Raw genomic sequence first — 19,611 nt, forward strand, 5'->3', positions numbered from 1 at the left:
ATTAAGCAGGCAAGATCACAAATTCAATATCAATGTGGTCACAAGTGTGAGGCTGAAGATACAAGGTTAGACACAGGAGGCCCAAGGCATGTAAGGCAGTCCTAGGCATAAGGCCTCATACTTACTAATAGTAGGAACACATCCAGAAGATTCCCCCCATCCCAGAAAAATACACCCTAAAACGTGCTTTTAGCTCCCTATCCCTTTAACCCCTCAAATCCAAGGGAATACCTTCATACAACAACCCAAAGAGTCGGGCATGTGTGCGCTGCTCCTAGGATAAAACTGTTACTTTTGCTCATTTGGGCTTTTTCTTTGCTTTTATGCGAAATGCTGAAAATTTTTGTTGTAAGATATCCCCCGCGCTTACAGTACCATATTTATTATTCAATAAACCGGGTCCTATTCTTAGTAACATTTTGTAACATGCGTAACAACATTGAAGCAGGTAGGGAAAAACACGAAAAAATAATTTTAGGTCAATATTTGTGCATTTATCAAACAAACGGGGTTCTTTCTGAGTGATCGTCCCCTCCCCCCTATCCCCAGTATACGCAGGAATAATTAAACAGTATAACCTAAATAATAAGAAATGTAGTATAAAAAAGAAACGATCAAAAATTGAGGTTTTTAAATACAAAAAAAAAAATCGAAAGGACAACCGTCTCATTTCTTACGTGAATAAAATCCAAAAACTCTTTAACTGCCGCAGAGACAGTTCCTAAAAAACGGACAGTTCCGAAACCAAACATACTCAAGAAGTGAAGTTCGGTTAATCTAATGAAAGATACCAAAATATGACGAAAATATAATACTTTAGTTTATATAACAATATAATTTGGGGTATATGTTTCGCATTAGGGGGGGGGGGGAGGGGATAGAGTAACGTAGCCTAACATTACCAAACTGCAACATTACCGAACTAACATAGCAAATTACATTAAATTTCTAATACACTCAACTAAGACCTGGCCAAGCAATCAATTAGCATATTAACTAAGGTGGAAAGTGACTCCACAAATATGAAATCGAAGCCATTCCAACATACTGAAAAAAAAATTAAATAAAAATTAGCCTAAAAAGATTCGCTAATTGAGGGGAAAACTAGAAAGAAATCCTAGTCCTAAAATCCTAATCCTAACCCTAAAAAAGCATACAAAACGCATCAAAATTTGTTTATATAATATAACATTAATATAATATAGATTTATTACGTGCCAAAACTGTAAGAGATACAATGGGCAGCAGAGTATAAAAAAGTGAAAAAATGAAAAAAAAGAAAAAAAAAGACAAACAACAAAGTACGGTTTAACACGAAGACATACAATGAAATGGGCCCTCAACATTGACATTGAAATAACACATTCAACTCAAGTCTGTTACCCAAGGATGACCTAGAGTCATGAACTTTTAATGAAAACTCGCTACTCTGGCAGGAACTGCCAAGGCAGGGTCTATCAATCCAAATCTACTGATCAAATACCGGTTTTTGGACCATGGTGGTAGTCCAAGCAGATACTTAGCATATTTAAAATAAATCGTGCGTAACTTTTTCTTCTCTGTCTGTGTGAAGCAATTCCAAAACGAAGAGATGTAGAGAAAATTCGGTAAAGCAAATGCATAATACAATCGGGCTAAAATTTCACGACTAAATCTCGCCTTGCTCGGGACAAGCTTTCCATATGCAGAACGAACTTTTCTAAGGGTATCAGCGATAATAAGTACGCGTGGGGCCTTGAGTGACGTACCGATCGGGACTCCAAGGTAAGTAAGTGATGGAACAGGTTTGATTTCCGTATTATCTAGCATAACGCATATGTCCTCAGTCGACACTTTATAAATGAAAAATAACAATTCAGTTTTCGATGGATTAAATGTATGGCCGACACGAGCATATTCTACCTTTAATGCACTAAAACAACTCTTTATTCCATTCAGGGTTCTACTATAAATCTGGTGAATTTACTGCTCCTTGCCTAATACCCTTTTTCACTGGTATATCAATTTCTAAAAGCATATCACAATCCCAACCAGGACACTTTATCCTAACACGAAGATTACTATACATTGAATCAAGGGGTTCGATGACCGAATTTTCTACGCCTCTCTCTGCTGCAGAAAGTAAAATATGTTCGTGGATAGACGAATCGAAAGCACAGGCAAGATCATGGGCTGCTAAAACTAAAGAATCGTTGTCATTCTCAGCGTCAGTCAGTATAGACACCAGCGAGTAAAGGGCATGATCACATCCATATACGTATTCGTTACTTTTTTACGAGTCGCACACAAATTTCAAGAGGGGGGGGGGGGCCTGTACCCCCTGGATATGGCCCTGAACCACGAAAATGGATCATCAATGTGACAGATTTGTGAGACGATCAAGGGATAATAGAATAAATACCTAACAACCATAATAGCAAGTCATTCGACAATATCTACGATTTGCACAAAATCCAAAAACTCTTTAACTGCCATCGAGGCAGTGCAGTGACTCACTTCTCTATTGGTTTTTTAGGTATTTGGTTTTAATTCTCCTAATTTTGACTTTTACTCATTTTTATTCATCTTTTAATTTTGGTTTTGATTGGTTTGCTTTTTCACATTGACTCTCTGCGTTTGTTTTTGGTTTTTTCTTTGCCCCTTTTTGGCATTTTCTTTAAATATTTTTTATTCGCACTGAAGAAGAGAAACAGTTGTCCTTCCAAGATATTCCTTTTGTATTTTTTCAATATTTTCGTTTGACCTTAAAAAACCCCATTTTCGTTTGTTTCTTTTTTATATTATTGCAGGACAATGTGGTTTAATAAGGAATGTAACGCAATGTGCCAGCATCATTTTTTAAGCACTAAATTTTTTATCAAAATAACTATATAGTTTTAAATACACAGTATGCTTTGTAATCCCAACTAAAACACTTAGTTTAAAAAAAAATCGTTTTAAGGTTACTAAACTATTAGTAAATATATAGAGCAAAAAGGAGGCATGTGTTCGAAAAACTCAAAGTGATTCAACGAGGCTGGTTATTGTAGTGACCGGTATAACTAATCAGAAAAAAAAAAAATATATAGTAGCCTAGGTCTCGTTTTTGTTGAGCTGGTCTGAAATTACTACTATACACAACAGATTAAGCCATAAGATTAACCCATACATAATATCTGAAACCCATAAGATGGTCATAATTACACACATTCAAAGATGACACTCTTGTAATTTCGTTTTTAGCTATATTTTTGACTACTTTTATTTTAGTTGTTTTTTACCTAATGTAAATTTCTGATTTAGAAAGATCAGATTAATGGCAAGATTGTCTTTCTGATAAAATTCGAAGCACAGTGCGTTTATGTCTTTATAACTTTCCTTTATCTTAACTTTCCTTTCATTATAGCCTAATGTGGGATAAAGCCATATTTTTTGTATAGCTTACTGTTTGATCTACGGTTAGTCACACCAGTACCTAAAACTGTTCTTTGGAATTTTGATTTTTTTTTTTTTTGGATTTTTGGAATTTGTGTTTGGATTTAATTCTCGTATCACACATACTTTTAGAAATCTTGTGTTTTTTTTTCAAAAAAGACAACTCACAAAAACAACCTTTCCTTCTAGTACTACTACAACTAATAAGTTAATACAGCACCAAGCCGCCTGAGACCAACACCAGCTGCGCACCCTACTTCTCTACTGCAATCTATTCAAAGCTTTACTTTTTAGTCCCGCCAATGAAGTTCAAAATTCATTTTAATCCTTTCTAGCGACTTACTCCCATCTCATTTGGGCATGACCCCAGATGGATGGCCACAACACAAGATTTTTGACAATCCATCATCCTTTATTTATAAAACACAACCTAGCCCATCTTAACTTTCCTTTCATTATAGCCTAATGTGGGATAAAGCCATATTTTTTGTATAGCTTACTGTTTGATCTACGGTTAGTCACACCAGTACCTAAAACTGTTCTTTGGAATTTGGATTTTTTTTTTTTTTTTTGGATTTTTGTAATTTGTTTTTGGGTTTAATTCTCTGGAATTTCATCAAGCATATCTTCGTTAAAGCGACCACGTTTCAGAGCAATATTTGATCACTGTCTAATCTTCATTAGAAGATTTACCCAGCTGCCTGAAAACACCCTGTGCCTTGATTATTCTACTCTTTATATCTTTATTGCATCAGCAATCTTTACTGACAAAATACTATTACTACTAACTCACTGCAGCACCAAGCTGCCTGAGGTAAACACAGCTACACACGCTCTTCTTTCATTCCAATCTATTCAAAGCCTCTCTCTTAAACCCTCCCCCAAAGAATTTCCCATTTCCCTTAAATCTTTCCTTACGACATCCTCCCACTCCATTTGGGAAAGACCTGCTTTTCGTTTAGCCTTAGACGGTTGACCGACAAGGACAATCTTTTACAATATATCATCCTTCATCCGCAGAATGTTTCCTAGGCATCTCATCCTTTCTCTCATTGTATCACTAGAAAGCGGGATTGAACCATCATTTTTGGACAATTTTAAAGTTTGATGCTAATAAGCAAACAAACTAATTTACTAATAAAATGCTACCCAAGTAAGAGGAGCTGTTCACTTGATTGGTTTTCTTGTTACCTAACACCCCTTCTTCCTAGTCTTCTTCTTTTATTTTTCTTCCTTTTTCTTCTTCTTTTATTTTTCTTCCTTTTTCTTCTTCTTTTATTTTTCTTCCTTTTTCTTCTTCTTTTAATTTTTTTCCTAGCCTTCTTTAAACTTATTTTAAAACCTATTTTTACATCCTTAACTTTCAGAGCCTCCAATTTTCATTCATTTCACTAGGATTTTCATCAAGGATACTCAAATCATCACCCTAACCTAAGTCTAGGAGAATGCACTCTCTCATCAGTTATCACGCTCTCCTACAGCAGTTGCACTGTTTCTTAGGACAATGCTCGTGAAAATAATCTGTTTTAACAAAGATAGGAAACAACCCTTACTAACACCTGATTCCACACAAAACTTACAATTACCATCATTTATTATCTTAACTGTAGAATATAATTCTCGTTAATACAGCTAATACAAAGATGGGACATTCAGCAAAACATTTCACTTAGCTGAATCAAATGCCTGTTCATGATCTATAAAATTGAGGACTAAAGGGGTTTGATGATTCAGACACTTCCCAATTTTCCCAGGACATCAGACACTCCCCAGGGCCGTATCCAGAGGGGGTACCCAGTTTGAACCACCCTTCTGACATTCATATCCGATTCGTAGGTCTACAAAATTAACTAAAATACAGATAAGACATATTTGTTGCGTTTTAAGCATTATTCCAAGTACCTCATCCTCATCAATAAGGTCCTCCTCATCTCCTTGTTCAACAATCATCTGGGGCAAATTCGGTCTCATTATCACAACACACGGTCTCACTATTTGTCCAGGTCTAATAAAATTTTTTAAATAAAACTGAGACAAAACAGAGACTCGATAAATAATCAAATTTATTGTTTCTAATCAAATTCATCAAATAAAAATTTGATGAACTCACTCCCTCCTCTTCCTTGAATTATACTGTTCGTGACATAGAACTTCATATATTTCTTAATTTAACAAATAGCATCATGCTAAGTAATTTCCTTTCTATGGAAATCAAGCTAATACCTCTGTGATCACTACACTCATACATATCAACTTTTTTATAAAGGGTATAATAATCAATCACACTGCTCACCAGAGATTCGAATCCTTCATTCTACAAAGCCCCAGGCTTTCCCTTAGTCAGATGTAAATAGATTCAAAAAGGGAAAAAAGAGAAAGGCTTACGTTTTGCAGGCATATAATCCGAAAAAGTATCTGTCACTCCAAGTTCCTCATCAGCATCAATAAGCTCCTCCTCATCTCCTTGTTCAACAATCATCTGGGGCAAATTCGGTCTCATTGTCACAACACCCGGTCTCACTATTTGTCCAGGTCTAATCACGTGACCCGACCGAATGATAACTTGACCAGGACGAAATACCTGTCCTTGTTGGAGAACATGATGAGGTCCTTGAGTTCTGATCACTTGTTGAGAGGGACCTGAAACTCTCGGCATTACTCCCCCTTTTGGTAATACTGTGATTGTAGCGATGCCTTGGCTTTTCACTAAAAGAAACATAGAAACAGATGGATTTCAAACACTTATTTTTCAATAATAATGAAGAAAATATAGTAAAAGCATAACATCACAGTTGCAGCGGTAGCTGCAACCTATTAAAGAACGAATCACAATCCATAGTAATCAGAAATTAAAAAAAAACTCGTAAAAAACACTTGCGATTTCTAACTGATTTCAGAAATCAACTAGAATATTTCTCCAGAAAAAGATGGCCCCTGAAATTCCAAATAGTTTTTTAGGAAATGACGTTAAAATTTCAAACAGTTCGTGGTAACGAACTGTAAGTAAGGAGCGACCCGGCTCAATGGTAACCGAAACTCTAGAAAACGGGTTTTTAATACCAATAGATATATCAAAAGAATCAAAAGTAAATGCTGATTTTAAATATATAAGTTTCATTAAGTTTATTGCTACCCATCAAAAGATACGCAACTGAAAAAATTTTGCCGATTTTCCAAAAAAGGTGGAAAGACCCCCTAAAAGTTATAGAACCTTCATGAAAATCACACCATGATATTCAGAGTATCAGAGAACCCTACTGTAGAGTTTTCAAGCTCCTATCTGCAAAAATGTGGAATTTTAAGTTTTTTGCCAGAAGAAAGATCACGGATGCGTGTTTATTTGTTTGTTTGTTTGTTTGTTTTTTTTTCCCCAGGGGTGATTGTATCGACCCAGTGGTCCTAGAATATCGTGGAAGGGCTCATTCGAACGGAAATTAAAAGTTCTAGTGCCCTTCTTAAGTGACCAAAAAAATGGAGGGCAACTAGGCCCCCTACCACGCTTATTTTTTTTCCCAAAGTCACCCGATCAAAATTTTGAGATAGCCATTTTGTTCAGCATGGTCGAAAATATGATAAATATGTCTTTTAGGATGACTTAATCCCCCCAAGTTCCCAGAGGGAGGGCTAAAAGTTATGAACTTTACCCAATGTTAACATATAGTATTGGTTACTGGGAAGTATACAGAAGTTTTCAGGAGGTTTTTTTTCTAGTAGTGGGAGGGAAGGGTGGGTCGGTGGTTATGTTGGAGGATCTGTTCATGAAGGAAGTTTTCATGGGGGAAGGGAAATTGCCATGAAGGGGGCGCCGGACTTGCCAGCATTATTTATTGGTTATTGGGAAGCATACAACCATTTTCAGGAAGGATTTTTTCTGGAGGAGGGGGTAGAGGAGGGGGTTACTCTGGAGAATATTTCCGTGGAGGATGTTTCTTTGGGGTAAGGGACATTTCTATGAAGGGGGCGCCGGATTTCCAAGCATTATTTAAGAAACGATCAGAATTAAATAAAAAAAAACAAGTTTTTTCAACTGAAATGTAAGAAGGAATATTAGAACTTAAAACGAACAGAAATTATAACGTATGTGAGGGGGTTTTCCCCCAAGTCAATACCTCGCTCTTTACGCTACAGTTTTTTTTAGTGCTTTCAAAAGAGCTATCTATTCTAATTAAACGGCCTTTGCGATTCAGGGGTTTGTGAATCAAAATTTTTTTTAACTTTTAACGTAAAGAGCGTGGTATTGACTAAGGGGAGAACCCCTTCATATACGTAATAACATATACGTAATAAAAAAACAATAAAAAAACAAGCAATACGGGTCAATAGTAATCGAAACTTTTAAAAACGGAATTTTGATGTCAATATATGTATCAAAAGAATGTGTTTATAATGCTGATCCTAAATATATAAAATTTATTAACTTTAGCATTACTCATCAAAGGCTACAAGCCTGAGGAAATTTTCTCGATCTTTTAAAGAGAGGGGAAACATCCCCTACAAGTGAAGAAATTTCAATGAAAATCATGCCTTCAGATTCAGAATATTAGACGACCCTAGTTCATATGTTTCAAGCTCATATCTGCAAAAACCTGCAACTTTGTATTTTTTGCCAGAAGAAAAATATACGAATATAGAAGTTAGTTACGTAAGTTAATTTGTAAAGAGATCCATTTAACAAAAGAAAAGTAAAATTTTTATACAAATAAAAGCTGCATTAAATAAAAAACGACCAGAAATTAAATAAAAAAAACAAGTTTTTTAAACTGAAAGTAAGGAGCGACATTAAAACTTAAAACGAACAGAAATTATTCCGTATATGAAAAGGGCTGTCCCCTCCTCAACGCCTCGCTCTTTTCGCTAAAGTTTGACTCTGTCTCACAACTTTATTTTTTTAAACAATAAAAAAATTTAGCTTAAATAGCCCGGCGTTGAGGAGGGGACAGCCCCTTTCATATACGGAATAATTTCTGTTCGTTTTAAGTTTTAATGTCGCTCCTTACTTTCAGTTTAAAAAACTTGTTTTTTTTATTTAATTCAGAAAGGATTGATAGGGAAAATATGGATCCAGGGAAATGCTCCCTCTCGCTGTTCCGCCTTTGAGCAAGTAAGTATTTGACATGATATTTATGACAAAAAAGCCACCACATCGGAGAAACAAACAAAATAATAAAAGAGTAATTAATAAATAAATGCCTTGTCAAAATAAACAGATTTACATAAAAACTACCCTGCAATTTTTAATGCGCTCTGTGCTTAACTCGAAAAGTCTCCCCAGTAGCTTAATAGTATTATGTAAATGTAATTTTGACTTCCTACTATAAATATTCTCATTGTAATAGTGGACCCGTCGTCCCCTTAGCATCACAATTAAATGCATAGTCCACATATATTATTCCAAATGAGAGGATACTCGAAATTCAACCCCTTCTCCACACTGATGGGAAGATGACGCTGTGTGGGGTTAAATTTTCTTATTTTCAGCACAAAAAAGCATGAATCACTATTTTCCTGGGGCATTATCTCTTTTGTCACTTAAAAAGGGCACTAGAACTAAGCACCCCTGGGAAAAAACGCAAACGCACAAATTTCTCATAAAAGAAAGCAAAATGCAGTGTTATTGCACATAGGAGATTGAAACCTGGGTAATAGGGTTTCTGGGTATGCTGAATATGATACTATGATGATTTGAGGGGTGTTTCACCTCTTTTCTTAAATTTCTCAAATTTTTAGCTCTTTGAATCCATGGTTTCAAAATACGAGTCTTATACTGGTAGCTTTTTATGGAGTGTTTTAAGTTTGTAGATTATATATTTTTGGAGTCACTATAGAAACTAGATTTCTTTAATAAATCTTGTTGGGGATCCACCCCTGTTTCTTTTCCTTTCAGATAGATGACCTATTTTCGTTTCTTTAATTATATTTGCTTATAGCATAATTTCAAAAGACAGGTTAAACTCCCGTTAATCAGCGATAGGGGTTTTGCAGTAGGTAAGCCGTGAAGCAAGGTTATTTTTACTTCCTGGTTTGGGAGTCATTGAAAGATAAATCTAAGAGGTAAAATTGGGTTTGAATGAGGAGGTAGCTGATTGGCTGGGCCAAGTGACGGTCCACCCATACAAACAGTGCTGTACAAATTATTATTATGTTGTAGTCCGCGTTCTGACCCCAGTCGGGGATATATGTATTTGTGACCCTTTTGGAAGAATACAAGTAAGGCACCTTCTAAAAACTGCGCACTATTTTCCTTAGGAATGGCAGGGTAGGAATGGAGGTACAAGGTACCGTCAGTGTTACATTAACAGAGAGGTTTGCTACCTCCCAAGAGAGAGCAGAGATTTTCTGGCCGTAACCCAAGGCGGGTACATTTGGCTTTAGAAAGTGGCCATTTGACCACTCGATCGCGTTATCATACCCTGGGACAGGGTATACTGTAAATAGGGTAGTACCAAACCCGATATTTGCAGAACCGTTGGGGTAAGAGCGGGAATCTCACTAACATTTGGGCCGACAAGGGGTTCTCCCCTTCGAGTAAGTGGCATAGCAACCTTTTTTGCCTTTAAAAGTGGTGACCCCGCACATAAACCCCAATAAATCTATTGTTACGAAACTTTCGTTTTTTAAAGTTTCGGTTACTACTGACACAAGTTGTTCTTTACTTGCAGATCGGTGCTATAAACCTTCTGATTACAGATAAAAAGTGCTGATAACAGTTTGAATGCTTTCCCTTCAATTTTATTTAATGAATTGTCTGATAGGGTTTGAGGATTTCAGACTAATTAACATATTCCAAGTAAATCCTCTCAGTAGAATAAGTTCGTGGCGTCTTTCATTGCATCAACTTCAATTTTATTTCTTTACAGTTGACTTTAATAGTAAAATGCATATATTTGGTATGAATGAGAAATATTTATGGTGTTTTTAACTAGTAAAAAATTATTTATACTGGAAGCTAACATCTACATTTAATGCTTTGAAAGCACTATGGGCCATGACCACAAAAAGGAACGAAAAAAAACACCCACACACATTCAAGATTATTTCCAGCACTAATCCTTCTCCCATCCCCTACAAGAATATTTCTCTATGTGTCATTCCCAATTAAATATGTTTTACTAGCGTTTTTATTGATTATATACATCCACAGAAGGGGCTAGAGAGGTTGTACGTGCTCCAAGTCATGCAAGCCCAAATACAAAGCAAGAGCAAGTCTACAACACAAAAAAGTGACAGTGTTCAGAACACACTTTTTTTTAAACCTATGAACTCAACACCAATCCGCAATATTATTTTTATAGGCTTCTGCCCTTTGAACAAATTCCGATGGCGTCTCTACTTAAAGATTGTAAGCAAACTTTGAAGTCTTTAAGCAAACTTAAGTGATTAAAAGAATGAAAATACAATAATTAGGCATCTAAAAATAATTTACATTGACAAATTTCTGAGGCATCTCTATCTGAAGATTTTTAGTAAACTTTAAAGTTTCTAAGTCAGCTTGAGGCAATAAGACAATGAACGAATTGCAAAATAACTAGCATTGACAAAATCTGTGACATCTCTATCTGAAAACTTTAGCAAACTTTAAAGTCTTTGCGTGAGCTTAAGTCAATAAGACAGTGAACGCAAAGCATTATTTGAGTATCTAAAATTAGCTTACACTGAGAAAGCAGGTTTGTTCCTTTTAAGCCACTATTTTGATCCACAGGGACAATAATTGGCTTCCCAATGCCGGATGGCATTGCTGGACGCGTTGGAGCCTTTGTGACAACAGAATCTGCAAAGAAAATTAAGAATAGACTAAATTTCATGTCTCTTCCTAGGGGGAGAGAATAAATCCTCAACTTTTAATGAAGCATCCAAGAACGCACTACCCCTAAGTAATATTTTGCAAAAAGACTACAAAATGCACAACAATCCAGATTTGAGGGTCTAGTAATGCATTTCAGAGGTCAAAATTGGAGAGGTGAATCTTCAGGCCCAACAATTTATTTTTGGGGGAGGGGGTTTTCTAGCCAATATCAAGAGATATTGATATTGGCTAGCTACGTCTTTTTACAGTCCAGCTACGTCTTTTTTTTTGCAAAAAAAAAACGATTGACTGCTTGAACATCACATATTAGGGTCTAAAAAGCATTTCAAAGGAAAAATTGGAATTGGAGCCTACTAATTTTTCCAGGAGGTTGAGGGTCATTTCAGCTAATGTTGAGGAAATATCCTCCCCCTGTTGACAGGTATGTTCACTTTTAAACAATTTTAAACAGCCACAATCTACAATTCAATCATAACAGAAATTAACAGTAATGGATCATAATATATGAGAAGTATGGTATATATTTACTAATAAGATTCATACTTTTTAAGTTCATTGCTTGTGCTTACAATAAGACTAATTTAAATGAAAAAATGAAATATAATGTAAACTAGAACATTCTTTAGGATAGACAGCAAAGGAGAGAGAGAGAGGGGGGCCAATATGCTATAAACTTACATTTCACACCCACTGAATAACTGACAGAGAGAAGAGATAGGGAGAGATGGATAGGGAGAGAGAGAGGGAAAGGGGGAGGAATAGAGAATGGAGAGAGAGGGAGAGAGAAATAAATAGAGAGAACGAAACAGAAACACAAAGAAAAAGAGAGAGGTGGGAGAGAGAAAGAATTACCTGATACGCAAGCCACTTTCCTTTCTGTTCCAATGCTCTGTGTCAGACTGGCTAATGCATCTAGGGTGAGGCCACCACCTATGAGAAAAGAACAAGATTAAAACTGCAAAGTCTGCATACAATTTACCTTAGGCTCACAACAGAATAACTTAACTAGATTTACAATAAGGCAGAAGAGAATCTAATTCTGAAACCCTTACAGACAAAATATAGCTCATGCTACCATATAAATAATAAACAAACAAAACACAACAAACTATAGGTCTTCAAGGCATGAAGATAAGGGAAATTAAAAGAAATGTAAAATAAGTAGGCTCAATTAAAATAAATTTAAAAATCGAAACGAAAATTTAAAAAAAAAACACGCACGAGAAAAAGAAGAAAAGGAAGTGCTAAACTGAAAATCAAAGCAGCAAAGAGCTAAACTGCTCACTTTTGTGAACAATTTAAGCATTCCTTTTTTTATTAGTTGTATATGACATCTTTTAAGAGTGTACATGACATTTGCCTGGGAAGGGTGTATCGCGACGTATGGTATTGGACAACCCCGGGTTTTCAAAAGTGAGTAAGACCCAAAAACCTCGATTGGTTGCTACAGAAAGAGGCAAAGTTGGTGAGCACTTTGATGTAGGGACTTGGGTCGAAAGCACAGGATAGGTCGATATGGCGAGCTACTGTGGCTGCCATATGTGCCATTAAACGTGGGAAGAACTAAGCTAAGTAAGAATTTTACAGATACCAGAGACAATTACCTGATTGTTGTTGAGCCTTTTTGGAAATGCATATGGAATGTATATTTTTTTTATTTTTTTTTTGTTAGACAAAAATATGCATGGTTACTAATATCCATGAAAGAAGTAATTATCAAGTTCAATGAAAATCCAACGCCAAGGATGTCACAATGACATTATTTTTGATGATTTTACATGGAACAGAAATCCTCCATCAATCTATTCAATGCAGCCTTAGAGGAAAGGTCCTAAGTTACATAAATGGTCCATTGTTCCTAGAATATTTTAGATAAGGTGGATAGGTTCCAACTCATTGAAATCAGTCATGTAAGTAATATTATCAATTTAAATGACTGTAGGGCAAAAAAAACTGGATTTTTATGCTACCATTTTTTAATCATTCGCGTTCCAGGGAAGACAAGAACTCTGGACAAGTGTTACAAGGAGGTAAAATCACCTAAAAAAATACTGACCAATGCTAAAAAGCTAAGGGAGGATTTTAGCCTCTCTATTATCATTTTATTTGGTATTGTGTTCATGCTTATATATTTTTCTCTTTTTTACTTTTGACTACAAAATAACATCAGTCTTTTTAGACAAGAGCAGTCACACATCAGTTAAGGACCAGCATGGAGCTGGCATCATATCAGGATCATCAAGATTACATTCTTCACTGAATGATTCATTTTCTTTATATTATCAGAAAATTGGCGTCATAAGGTCTGTGGTCAGTAAATGTTTTGTGAGGGACCAGGCTTGACTGACTTAGGGACTTCTTCGTATTGATAAATTATTATTGAAAAATTGATATAAGCAATTGAGGGCAGGGCCGTACCGCATGGGGGGACGCCCCCCCTCCCCCAATGTTTTGGTCAGTTGGTAAAAAAAATAAGTTGGTGAAATTCTAAAGCAAATTGCCATGATTTTTTCAATGTTGCTAAAATTCTTTGGTTGGTTAAATAAAGACCACAAAAATAATGATATGTCATCCAAAAAAATTTCAAACTTGGTCAGTAAATGCAGCAGTTTTACCAACTCCTGCAGTGAGTTTACAGATGGTGCCACACAATTTTCCATTTGGTTAAATAAAGAGCATTAAAATAGTGACATGATATGTACAGAAATCTGAATCTCAGTCAGTAAATGCAGCAGTTTTACTGACTTGTGCAGTGACTCAGACAAGAGCAGTTAAAAAGGGCTTAAAGACAAACCTGGAACTTCCATTTTATCAGGATCATCAAAATCAGATTCCTCTCCAGACGATTCACTTTCTTCATATTTGCTTTTTCGTCCCTACAAAAAACAATAATTTGCACCATCTACTTAATAAATAGACAAAAAATCAATCAGTAATATGAAAAATTCACAACTTTTCCCTAAAAATTTGCAATAGTTCTCAGATGTTTATTCATGTCCACAAACATTTCTAAAGGATCAAGACCTTCACAAAAAAAAAATCTTCTGGGCCTTATCTTTAAATGTTAGTCATTGTACACCTACCTTAGTTATTGTGCTTCTATGAAAAGTTGAGAGCAATTTTCAAATCTAAAACACACAGGAATAGTCACTTGTAATTCAAACTTACAATGAACAGAAATTATAATGAATAGAAAAATGAAACCTTATATCAACAGAAAATAGGTTTACATTGCTAGGGCAACATGATATGTTACAACAACCTTTGGCCATCTTTGCTGGAAAGTTTGCAGGTGCAATTCTTTGGTTTCATTTCTTTGCTCTCCTCCAAAATAGTGTGTCTCAAGCAAAAAATTTGTCATAACAGAAAAAATTATCAAGCTTCCCAATGCTATTTTCTCCTACTTTTTTGTTAGAAAATGGTATTTAAAGTTTCTGAGCTTACTTATTAAAGATCTGAGACTAATTGCAAAGCACAGATACCCTAAGTGAGAACAAATTAAGCAAATACTTAACTACTGGTGGACATATGATTAAATCAGTCATACAACAGTGTTCAAATGGAAGACCCTATATAGGATCCTTGGGCATATATCCCATCTGAGACACATGCCACCACTTTGCACATAGAGACATGCTATATCTTCATAAATCACTAGGTTAGGCAACTGAGCTTGCTGACAACAAACATTTGAGGCTGATATGTCAGCAAAAGAAAAAGATGGTAGCATTCAAGTTAAAAACTCTTACACATGCAAGCCAAGGGTCTGCATAGTATAGGCACCAGCCTCCTGATTCTCTGCCTTCAGCCAAAAGTACTCTGTATGGCTAGGGGAAAATCATAAAACAAAGATTGCAATTTGACTGCTGTAAACCCAAACATACTAAGTATATATTTTAGAACTTATCTTTGTCTTCAACCAGAATTGCTTTAAAAGGATTTCTGAGCTTGCTAATTACAAATTTTAGGATACCAACAATCTTATTATGCAGAGTCAGCATGGATTTAGATCAGGACAATTCATTGATACAAATCTGATAGATGTGTACAATTCTGTCACCAAGCTCCTAGATAGAGAAATCCCAGTAGATCTCATTCTCCTAGATTTTGCCAAAGCATTTGACTAAGTATGTCATCATTGACTACAGGGAAAATTAATTGCAATTGGGGTAAGCCAGGAGGTTGTTGAGTGGGTGATGGTATTCCTGAAAGATAGAAAGTAGTGTAAGGTGCATGAAGAAAGCAGTCAGGAATTTTACTCAGACAGCACTGAAGTGGAAAGTGGAGTACCACATGGAACAATCCTTGGTCGAACATTATTTTACATCTAAATCAGTGGTGCCCCACAATCTGTCAAAAATAAAATGAACCTGTATACTGTTAATTCAAAAATCATCTGCCCTGCAAAAACAGCTGAAGAGCAAGCCTTATTACAAGCTGACCTAGACAAACTCTCAGATTGGGCTAAATGCTACAGAATAGAATTCAATATTAAGAAATGTAGGACAATTCATTTTGGCAGAAAGGAAGTGAGAGGTCAGTATTGCATATGTGAAATATATGGTGTTGGGCAGATGATTGATTCCTCCCATGCTGAAAGCGACCTGGGTATACTTGTGAATGAAGAATTGAAGTTTCACCAATGTGTTCAGTCAGTTGCCTCCAAAGTGCGCTACACCCTGGGACTTGTAAAAAGAACATTCTGCAGTAGGTCACCAAAGCTGATGTCAAAGCTATATAAAGGACTTGTTCAACCAAAACTGGAATTTGGTATGTGTGTGGCAACCCAATTAAACAAAGGAAACAAGAAAGAACTAAAGTGTCCAGAAATGAGCAACTAAATCAATAGAGGGTTGTAAAAGCCTGGACTACCCATCCCATCTGGAGCAGTTGCAGATTCTTACCCTCTCCTATCAACAGAAGCATGGGACTATTATCCTGGCATACAAAATGCTTTAGATTCCGTCCTTGCAACAAAATATGCTTGAACCTGACCAGTCAACAAGAACTAGAAGACACACCATGAAGCTGTACTGCAAACAAGCCAACATCAGACTATGGAACAATTTCCCCCCCCCCAAATAGAGCTGTGGGGCTCTGGAACTCCTTAAGTGAAGAAGCAGTCCCAGCCCCTAATGGGGAGGCCTTCAAGGGAGCTGTGGACAAATATTGATCATCTAAGTCATGGCTTCAAGAGTGGGATCCAGCTGATGCAAAGGCTCAACATCTTCACTAACTAGAACCTACAGGATTAGACCCCGGCGCCGCACCGGTGGATCGACCGAACATCGTCGACGAGAGGCCCGGTCGAACGCCGCCGATGTGTCGTAACGCTGCCGGCGTGCCGTAGGCACGCCGCTGCCGGCAGAGGCAGCGGCGTTCGGTCGACTTTAAATTATTTTTACGGCAATTCTTTATTGCGTCAACCGCAAAGTTGGAGCTTTTCCTTCTCGTGTGGTTTAGTATTTCAATTTTCCTGATTAGAAATCAAGCAGAGCTTGCACTATCCCCGAATTTTCGGGTATTTCCCCGAAAATCTATGCGTCAAACCCGAAAAAAAATTTGGTTCCCCGAATCCCCGAAAATCACGCAATCACGGTACCACCCCTAGCGATTTATCACCAGTGACTTTCCCTGCCAAATATTACTTTGCATACGATAATTCTTCACTACTCACTTGTTCATTAATGTTCCTCTCTTTTATTACTTTGCATAAAAACCAGACACATGCAATATGCTATTGCAAATATTGCAATATACATAGTTCTTCATATGTTCACAAAAAAAAGTATCGTCTTTATGAAATGAGTTTAAATCATTTCGAATGCAGTTTCCCAATCGCTATTTCTTACATTATGCGTAGTCACGTATTTTATTTTCAAGTTGAATAGAATTATAGAACGCATTCACTACTATACAGCTTCAGCCTTCTGTTGGATTTTGAAATTGACAGCCGACAGATTGTTTCTGCAGCTGAATTGTAAGTTTGCAGATTTTTTTTTTCTGCTTTTATATAATATTTTCTTAATGTTTAATAATCAATTATTGAACACCTGATAGAAAATACAATCTTTTTTCTGGAGGATTTTTTTCCCCCCCCCCAAAAAAAAAAGAACAGCCTTCGGTTGAGACAAAATTTAGCTATAGACTAAGCTATGTACAAGGTTGGGGAATTAAAGATTGAACCGAAAATTACCCCAAAAATGTGATTCATAAATAAATTGTAAATAATTGCATATAGGGGAGGGGGATAGGGGGCTATCATTTTTAAATAATAATACCTCATTTTTTTTATTGAAAGCAGGGATGTCAAAAAGATAATTATTTTTTTCATTTAAAGTGTAGACAGAAGAAAATGATATCAAATTCCCTGGGAAACCATTGAAATATATTGATAGACCCAGGGCCCCCCATTAGGACTTGTTCATAGTCTTGGGTATTTTGCGATTTCTCATAGGCTACTGGCCTTATTTGGCTTTTGTGTGTGTTCCCTTTTATTTCGATTCTTTGGATATTATGGACTGCCATGGAGAATCTATCACTCAGTTTTACAATAATTTTATGTATATCTTAATAATTTCAACATTTTTGTTGCTGTCCTTGTACTCCTTTACTCATACCCTCAATTTTTTTTCAAGGAACACTAAGCTCTATAGCGTTATTTTTCGTATTGGTTTGAGCCATATAGTGACCTAGTTAATTATTCAGTAAATTATTTTTCAACTGAAAGCTGAGACGGTATCCTATCAAGGTGGTATCCAGAGGGGGGGGGTTGGGAGGTATTATATTTAAATGATAATAGCTTGAAATGTTATTTATTGAAAGCAAGGATCCCAAAAAGTTAATTTTTTTTTATTTAAAGCAGAGACGGCATCCTATCAAGGTGGTATCCAGAGGGGGGGATATTGAACTATAATATTTAAATGATAAGACCGCGATTTTTTTTTAAGCAGTGGCATCAATAAGTTAATTATTTTTTTTTTATTTAAAGCACAGACAGTATCCTATCAAAATAGTATCCAGAAGGGGGCAGATGGAGTTATTATGTTTAAGTGATGGGACCTTGATTTTTTTATTGAAAGCAGGGATGCCAAAAAGTTGAAAAGTTGACAAAATTAACAAGATTTTCGTGAGTTATACTTGATGTAGCACTTGCATGGTTTTATCGTCCAAAGGGAAAGGGACATATGCATCCAATCCAGTTTTTTTTTCCCTATTGATGAAACGGGTTTACTTTGAAAACATTCATTCATATGTACGAGGCAGATTCACACTAAAACGAATTGGTGTGACGAAAGCGATATCGACATCCCCACCTAAAGGTGTGCTCAAATAACAATTGCGCCCTTGGTCCAGTGCCTAAGTTACATTAAAAGGCCAGGTCATAATAAAAGCTTTCAATTTGGGAGGTTCAAGGAGGAGTCTTTGACAGTCTTATGACCTTAGGGTACTAGATGTTGCAACGTTCTTACGTATCTACAGTGGTTTAGAAAATTCGATAACCCCACAAATGATTACCAAAAATATGTACAAATGTAACATTTGGAATATTATAACACTTTTTTCAAAGCTTTGAAGAAAAGCAAAACAGTCTAAATACCCCTAACTACGCTTGAAAGGTATTTTAAAAAGAAACTCTTTGGAGATTTCCATGGAAATGACCATAGCAGAAGCTTTGAGCCTGGGTGGGGATCAAAGAGGAGTTTTTGAGTATTTTGACCACAGGTGACTTATTGTTGCGACTTTCTTAAATTTGGTAATTCTTGTGAGCATTTGGAAATCAAAGCGCAAGCTCAGTAACTGATACTAAGTGTCCTAACATTTTGCTTGGATTAAAAGTGACGAACTAGGATGAACATTTCAACATCTTCCTGGAGCTACTTCAGTCTGCATATTATTTCATTTAATTACACTTAAAAGGGATGAGCTTTTCATTTTTTACCTAAGAAAATAGCTGGTAGCTTCATTTTTCTTCATAGCCAATAAACTATTAAGTGTTTTTTGTGTCATTGTAATATAAGTGTTCTCATGTGAAGCGTTCATCATGTATTTTTCAATTTGATAAATTTACTCCTTTTAGATACAGTTTATAATTTGACTGATATTAGGTATTTATCAGTTTATAATTTGGAATGAATCCCCAAAAGAAAAAATGAATAATATCCAAAAGAGCAGCCAAAAGCGATAAAAAAAGCAGCAGTTCAGCCTTAGCCTACATGACATATATTCTATAAAGAAGCAAAAAAAAACTTTTAAATGCATTTTTTTTTAAATTGTAATTAAAAACCAGTTTTTAATACAAGACGGCTTTTTAGGAATCCAAAAGAGGAAAAAAAAAAATCAATATCAAAGTCGCCCATTTCAACTGTTTTAAATGTGACGAAACAGATATA

General features: G+C 35.9%; 1 protein-coding gene across 1 annotated transcript in view; it reads right to left on the reverse strand.

The window, feature by feature from the left end:
• LOC148947261 (protein strawberry notch homolog 1-like) overlaps positions 1 to 19,611 on the reverse strand; it is a 90,535-nt gene that overhangs the window by 62,490 nt on the left and 8,434 nt on the right. The window contains exons 2-5 of the mRNA XM_089096961.1: positions 14,013 to 14,094; positions 12,071 to 12,148; positions 11,066 to 11,182; positions 5,800 to 6,120 (exon numbers count right to left, since the gene is read on the reverse strand). Of these exons, the coding sequence (XP_088953087.1) occupies positions 5,800 to 6,120; positions 11,066 to 11,182; positions 12,071 to 12,148; positions 14,013 to 14,094 (598 nt within the window). The remainder of the gene's footprint in view (positions 1 to 5,799; positions 6,121 to 11,065; positions 11,183 to 12,070; positions 12,149 to 14,012; positions 14,095 to 19,611) is intronic.

This window comes from Artemia sp. Qi Xiang Cuo, chromosome 11, assembly GCF_049724085.1.
Source record: "Artemia sp. Qi Xiang Cuo chromosome 11, ASM4972408v1, whole genome shotgun sequence".
In the NCBI taxonomy this organism is placed as follows: domain Eukaryota; kingdom Metazoa; phylum Arthropoda; class Branchiopoda; order Anostraca; family Artemiidae; genus Artemia; species Artemia sp. Qi Xiang Cuo.